General features: G+C 37.2%; 1 protein-coding gene across 1 annotated transcript; it reads right to left on the reverse strand.

The window, feature by feature from the left end:
• Positions 1-755: 755 nt before the first annotated feature.
• On the reverse strand, positions 756-6,791 carry LOC107102878 (transmembrane emp24 domain-containing protein 3-like). The gene is made up of 2 exons (XM_015402326.1): positions 6,468-6,791; positions 756-2,741 (listed from the first exon to the last, which is right to left on the reverse strand). The coding sequence occupies exons 1-2, from the start codon at positions 6,774-6,776 to the stop codon at positions 2,508-2,510; spliced, it is 543 nt and encodes a 180-aa protein (XP_015257812.1). The 5' UTR covers positions 6,777-6,791; the 3' UTR covers positions 756-2,507.
• Between the last annotated feature and the right edge of the window lie 546 nt (positions 6,792-7,337).

The following is a 7,337-nucleotide window of genomic DNA, read 5'->3' on the forward strand; positions in this document are numbered from 1 at the left end:
TCTGTCTATAATCCAGATGAAGCTAACCCATTACATAGATTACAGGCATGTCTGAAGACAGAAAAACCTGGATGACTCTTAATTTTCTGCTTCTGAATGCAGACAAAACAGAAGTTCTAGTCTTTGAAAAAGAAGCTGATTCAGAGCTCAGATAATAAAATAAAATAAAACTTTAGTGTTATATTTGATTAGGACCTGTCATTTAAGTCGCATAAATAGGAGTTTCAGGAAATTCCTTCTTTCATCTGCAGAATATTGCTAAAATGAGAAATCTCCTGTCCAGGGGTGATGCTGAGAAACTAGTCCATGCATTTGTTACTTCAAGGCTGGACTATTGTAATTCTTTACTATCAGGAAGTCCACAAACTGTAGTTAAAAGCCTTCAGCTGATCCAAAATGCTGCAGCCAGAGTTCTGATGAAAATGAAAAAGAGAGATCATATCTCTCCTATCCTGGCTTCTCTTCATTGGCTTCCTGTTAAATCCAGAATAGAATTTAAAATCCTCCTTCTCACATATAAAGCCTTAAATGGCCAAGCTCCATCTGATATCAGAGATCTGATTGTTCCTTATGTTCCTAACAGAGCACTTCGCTCTCAATCTGCAGGTTTACTAGTGGTTCCTAGAATTTCTAAAAGTAGAATGGGAGGCAGATCTTTTAGTTCTCAGGCTCCTCTCCTGTGGAACCAACTACCAGTTTTAGTCTGTGAGGCAGACACCCTGTCTACTTTTAAGGCTAGGCTTAAAACTTTCCTTTTTGATAAAGCTTCTAGTTAGAGTGGCTCAGGTTATCCTGATCTATCTCTATAGTTCTGCTGCTATAGGCTTAGACTGCTGGAGGACATAGGGACCTTTTTCATCATTCTGCTTCATTCTCTGTTCTCCCAGTCTATAATAATTCTTAGTTTAATGTCTAACAATATTTCTCTCTGCTTTTTCTCATAGTAGGTCTGTTCCTGTCTGGCTTTGACACCATCCTGGAGAGAAATATCAGCTGAGCTGCTGCCATCAACACCTTACTCTCGTTTCTGTCCTACAGCTGTAGCCATAGCTTTGGGCTTAGCTTTCACTGTGTGTTCTCGTTTATCGCTTTTGGCTTGAAAACTGTCTCAGAGCTTGTCTGCTTAACTGTTCCTTTCCTAGACAGCCACCTGTGGAGCCAGTCTAACGTTAAACTTTCTAACATGGCAAGTTTTCATTGATCAGTGCTTCTGTGTTTGTTTTGCATGTTCGTACGTCTGCTACTGTGTCCTGAAACTCCCGGTCTGCAGTTGGCCGCTCATACTGAGCCCGGTTTTACTGGAGGTTTCTATTAACCATCACTGCATGCACGCTCAGTGTGAGGCATTGCTGCAGAGTCAATGGCAGTGCAAGAGAACATGTCCATCCAGGAGGAGTCAATACTGAAAACCTGTAAGGAGCTTTGAGATGCCATGTGTTGTGAATTGGCACTAAATAAAAAAATGGAAGTTGCCAACAACAGGATAGAGGTAAACTGGTTAAATTCATTTCAGTTTAATTTAAAAGTTTCTTTTATTTTGTGGGAACCTTTTTATTCAATTCTTTTAACTTGAATTTTAAAATAAAGAGAAAAACAGAGGAACTGACAATGAAACAGTAGATTATTCACGTTCATTAACACTTCAGCAGAGTTAAGAACAGGATTTCAGTGCTGTTAGCTTTAAGGTTTGTTTCCTTATAGGAACATTCTCATTGTTCAGATACGTGGTTTAACTGAGGGTCAGAGCAGCTTTCGTCAACCTCTGGACCAGAGCTTTATTTTCAGTTGAAGGATTGCCACCGTTATGCAGAACTGCATCAGTCCCTGAGTTTAACATACTGCATGCACAACAGCTGCATGTGCTTCCTGTAAACTTTTAATCCCCTTATTTTAAACATAGGTATCTGTGCGTTATCATTTCATTTATGTTGCATTATACCTTTAAAGGCAGCACTTGAATTTTAACCTCAAGGCAGGTTAGTAGATTTTGGATATTATAAACAAACAAATCTGTATGACTGGTCACCTCTCATGTTTATCTCAAGACAAAACAAAACATACAAATTAGAGCTAAAACGACAGATTTAAATAAAATTAGCAAACAATACAAAAAACTGCAAAACAAAAGAAGATCTCTAAAGGTTTCATATAATGTTGAACACAAATTGAGAAAAAAAAATGAAAGAAAAGCCGTAAAATAATCTAAACTGACATTCATAATCTTTCTTTGGTCTTTATCCCACAGCTTCTAGTCATAAAGATTAAACTTGGACGATGATAAAGTAAATAATCAAGTTTTACTTCTTTGAAATGATGAAATAAAGAAAAAAAATTAAAAACTTTGCTGATTATAGATTCACTTGGAAACAAAAACATATTCAAGTTAATGGACGCTGACTGGGGGGACAGAGAGAATAATCAGTTAAACGGAAATAAAAACCAAACAGTATGTGCTTGTGATCGGATGTAGGCTCAAACATGGAAAACCTGAAAGATGAAGAGAAGTCCTAAGTGGGGGCCGCCACGGAGCCCTTCTTGTCACTGAAGAAACTCCTTAGAAGCATGACTTGGCCGATGCCGATGACGAACAACAGGATGGTTTCTCCGATCGACCAGTACGTCACGCGCTCAAAGAGATTCTCTGCTTTAGTGCGGTCCTGGGCTTCTCTTAGCCGGTACCACGTCTGTGATTCAGCCACCACCTTCAGGACCTCATGGATGGCGACGCAGGAAGACTCCAGCTGATAGAGGAATATAATAAAATTAAGATCAGAAAAAAATGATATTTCATCATTCTGTCAGACCAGCATACCCATAGTCAATATACGTCAGACGTCAGATTTGCAAACGTCTGACACTATATGTGGAAGGAAGTCTACTAGGCTACCTTTTTATGCGTGATATAATAAACTGAAGAGTTGTAGTTGAAGGTAAACACACAAACTTACCCAAAAAGCACACCGAAAGATAAGTAGGATAGTTTATTTATGTGTGATAAAAAAAACTTTTAGTCTGAGGTAAACAGAATTTAACGCTAAACTGCTTTAAACACAAACAGCCCTGCTTTCTGTGTTCGCTACTTCACACCCTGACGTAGCAGCTAACCCGCACAATGACAGCCCACTGCGCCCCAAGGGGATGGGTTAAATGCAGAGAGTTAATTTCATTGCTCTGTACTTGTGACAGTGTAATGACAATAAAGTTGCATTTCATTTTATTCTATAATTAACTATTAGCAAGTTAGCAGACTCCAGCATTAGAAATTCTGCTTTGCTTAACAAGTTCCTGCAGAATAAGACTTTAAATCAAACTAGGGCTGCAACTAGCGATTATTTTGAAAATCGACCACTGTCAATTATTTTTCCGATTAATCGATTAATAATCAGATCGCCAATTGTTCCTTAAATGTTTTAGTAAATTAAATCAGAATCAGACATACTATAATAATCAATAATAATTGAATAATAAATTACAGTAAACCAGGTGAAACTAAAACGTTTCCACATGAGGAGTTCTGCATAGAGAAAATTGACAGACTAAAATGTTTTTTTTTTGTGTTTTTTTATCGTAAATGCATAATGTTGACTTTTTTTGATATAATTACTGCTTTAAGTGGGTGGCTCTGTCAGCTAAAGGCATGTTTTAGAGTCTCTATACTCCAGTTAACGATTATTCCATTACTAAATTAGTTGATGACTATTTCAACAATCGATTAACCCGATTAACTTCAGCTCTAAATCAAAACCAACATTTTCCCTTATCTGATGTAGGATTTGGTCTTCAGATATTAACCTTAAAATGTGGTCCAAATGGGAGTTTTATGCCTCATCCTGTATTTTGGTTTTGTTAAATCATGATCAAGTTGCCAATAAACCTGCAAAGATTTAAAATTTAAAGTTGTGGTAAACTAAGAGTTTCTACTAAACAGTTCCAGGAAGTAACGACTGCACGCATCACATCGCTGTACCTTCATATAAACAGTGGAACAAATGTGTGGAAATACTCATTTAATGGACACATCAAAAGAGCTTTGTCTCCATCTAGTGGACTTCACCCATTGCTGCAGTCACACAGGGTTCTCAGCATCTCACATTAACAAACCCAAACAGACTTTGTTATAAGGAACTATCAAATATGTTGTAAGAGTTTTATTATCTTAAAAAAAGAAATGCAACGTAGCCTACTTCCTTGTTTATCGCCTGCATAGATGCTCAGTAAAGTACCTCTATTATTGGATATACAAACAAAAGACTTATTTTACAAACTAACTGAGCAAAAGCATAAGTCATAAATAACAGACAACATGTCAGCAGGATGCGCTCTTCTTTAGGAACAACTTTGTTGCAACTAGAGGGAACTACTGCCGTTTACATTTGTAAAAAAAAAAATATAAATAAATGTGACTTTAATAAATCCTTCAGAGAATAAATAAATGTTGCTGAATCTCAGGGAACCACATGAAGCCCAACATTAGAAAACTTAGAAAAACTTGTTAATAAAAAAAAGCTTTGAGAGTAATTTTTTATTTTTTCTTCCAATTATTTATTTATTTATTTTTTCAGTTTTCTTTCAAATCTTATTTTTCTTAGTTTTATTATTCAGGACAGAATATGCATTTCTATTGGCCAGCATGAATTTTAGCAAAAAATAGATACAAAATGTCACTCTCAGATGTTTCTATTTCATTAGGACATTTTCTTTTCTGCATTGGATTTTCTTTTTCTTTAATTAATAATAAAACATGTTTTTGCTTGCATCAATAATGGAGTAATATTTACTTTATAAATAATCAGGGGACGGATACGTCCAATCAGAGCCATTTTCTTAAAAATGGACACACAGGTCCACTGATAAAGACTAGCAGCTGTTTTAGAAACATGGTTCTAAACGGTAAAAACTATAAATTCATTATTTGTTACAACCTTCTAAAATCATATACCCTCTACTATCAACTTTATAATTATGTACCTGGTCAGCTGCCTTAAATCCCTATAAAATACAGTGAAGTTTGTGTTTCTAATGGGATGACATGAGGAACTGGTTTATAAACAATAATTTCCTTCTGTTTGTGTCTCTGAGGTTTTCTAGCCTCAGCCTCCTGTGACTCGGTCCTGTTGGAAGGTGAAGTTTAGTCTTCTGTGGATTAGCTTCTGGGTTCCTCAGACTTACCTGAGTCAGCGCTGTGCTCCTGCTCATGTTCTCCAGGAGAGGTTGCTCCTCTCCGTGCCGAAAGTCCATGTACACGACTTTATGCGTGAAAGTGGAAAACTCATTGCTGAAGCAGACCTTGTAGACTCCCTCCATGGCCGTGGTGTGAGAGAAGCTGTCGTACTGCTTCTTCCTTTCATTATACAGGACGTTGTCGAAGGGATCGGTGACAAAACAATCCACGTCATAGTTGCCTCCTGCAATAACCTGAAAATAAAATCCATAAATATTGGTTTGGAAAAACCCAAATGACGATAAAGACCACCACATCCTGATCTCTGGGAATAGATAATCCTCTCCTTTGAATGCCAGCAAAAAGCTGCTAACCATTTAGCTCCAAAAGCAGTAGTTTTATGTTTTAGATGCTTCAAAAAGCTGAATCACCTCCTCAGCATTTGTTCAACAGGAACCTGCTTTATGGATCAATGTATTTGATCAAAGCAACCTTGGACACAACTGAGATCTGTCNAAAAAAAAATATAAATAAATGTGACTTTAATAAATCCTTCAGAGACTAAATAAATGTTGCTGAATCTCAGGGAACCACATGAAGCCCAACATTAGAAAACTTAGAAAAACTTGTTAATAAAAAAAAGCTTTGAGAGTAATTTTTTATTTTTTCTTCCAATTATTTATTTATTTATTTTTTCAGTTTTCTTTCAAATCTTATTTTTCTTAGTTTTATTATTCAGGACAGAATATGCATTTCTATTGGCCAGCATGAATTTTAGCAAAAAATAGATACAAAATGTCACTCTCAGATGTTTCTATTTCATTAGGACATTTTCTTTTCTGCATTGGATTTTCTTTTTCTTTAATTAATAATAAAACATGTTTTTGCTTGCATCAATAATGGAGTAATATTTACTTTATAAATAATCAGGGGACGGATACGTCCAATCAGAGCCATTTTCTTAAAAATGGACACACAGGTCCACTGATAAAGACTAGCAGCTGTTTTAGAAACATGGTTCTAAACGGTAAAAACTATAAATTCATTATTTGTTACAACCTTCTAAAATCATATACCCTCTACTATCAACTTTATAATTATGTACCTGGTCAGCTGCCTTAAATCCCTATAAAATACAGTGAAGTTTGTGTTTCTAATGGGATGACATGAGGAACTGGTTTATAAACAATAATTTCCTTCTGTTTGTGTCTCTGAGGTTTTCTAGCCTCAGCCTCCTGTGACTCGGTCCTGTTGGAAGGTGAAGTTTAGTCTTCTGTGGATTAGCTTCTGGGTTCCTCAGACTTACCTGAGTCAGCGCTGTGCTCCTGCTCATGTTCTCCAGGAGAGGTTGCTCCTCTCCGTGCCGAAAGTCCATGTACACGACTTTATGCGTGAAAGTGGAAAACTCGTTGCTGAAGCAGACCTTGTAGACTCCCTCCATGGCCGTGGTGTGAGAGAAGCTGTCGTACTGCTTCTTCCTTTCATTATACAGGACGTTGTCGAAGGGATCGGTGACAAAACAATCCACGTCATAGTTGCCTCCTGCAATAACCTGAAAATAAAATCCATAAATATTGGTTTGGAAAAACCCAAATGACGATAAAGACCACCACATCCTGATCTCTGGGAATAGATAATCCTCTCCTTTGAATGCCAGCAAAAAGCTGCTAACCATTTAGCTCCAAAAGCAGTAGTTTTATGTTTTAGATGCTTCAAAAAGCTGAATCACCTCCTCAGCATTTGTTCAACAGGAACCTGCTTTATGGATCAATGCATTTGATCAAGGCATGTCAAACGACGGATAACCTTGGACACAACTGAGATCTGTCTACTGTCACAGACTCTGCATCACACTGATACCAAACAGAAAACACGGCACATTTGCACCGTATATTTTAATATTGCTCCAAACCTCCATATTAATGCATTTTTTTGCACCATGTTTTTTTTTCCCCCCACACTGTTAAATTTGGTCACTGCTGCACTTTATGGAATTTTAATGTTAATTTACTGTCTGGAAAGCATGCTACTGTTGTGCTTTCTCCAGCGTCGCGCAGCTTTGTCGTCACGCCATCAAAACCCCGCCCGCTTTGCAAAAGTTCAAAACACATCTCTGTGTTGTGATTGGCCCGCCAGTTCTTCAGTTGTACCCGCGGGTCCCTGACGGGTCACCCGC

Source organism: Cyprinodon variegatus, unplaced genomic scaffold (genome assembly GCF_000732505.1).
Source record: "Cyprinodon variegatus isolate N-32 unplaced genomic scaffold, C_variegatus-1.0 Scaffold1336, whole genome shotgun sequence".
NCBI lineage: Eukaryota > Metazoa > Chordata > Actinopteri > Cyprinodontiformes > Cyprinodontidae > Cyprinodon > Cyprinodon variegatus.

Excerpts from the sequence above, each read along its gene's own strand:
- LOC107102878 (XM_015402326.1), bottom strand. The coding sequence starts at position 6,776 with ATGTGGTGGTCTTTATCGTCATTTGGGTTTTTCCAAACCAATATTTAT. Across the intron at positions 2,742-6,467 it reads GGAGCACAGCGCTGACTCAG|CTGGAGTCTTCCTGCGTCGC; the intron begins GTAAGTCTGAGG and ends TTCCTCTATCAG.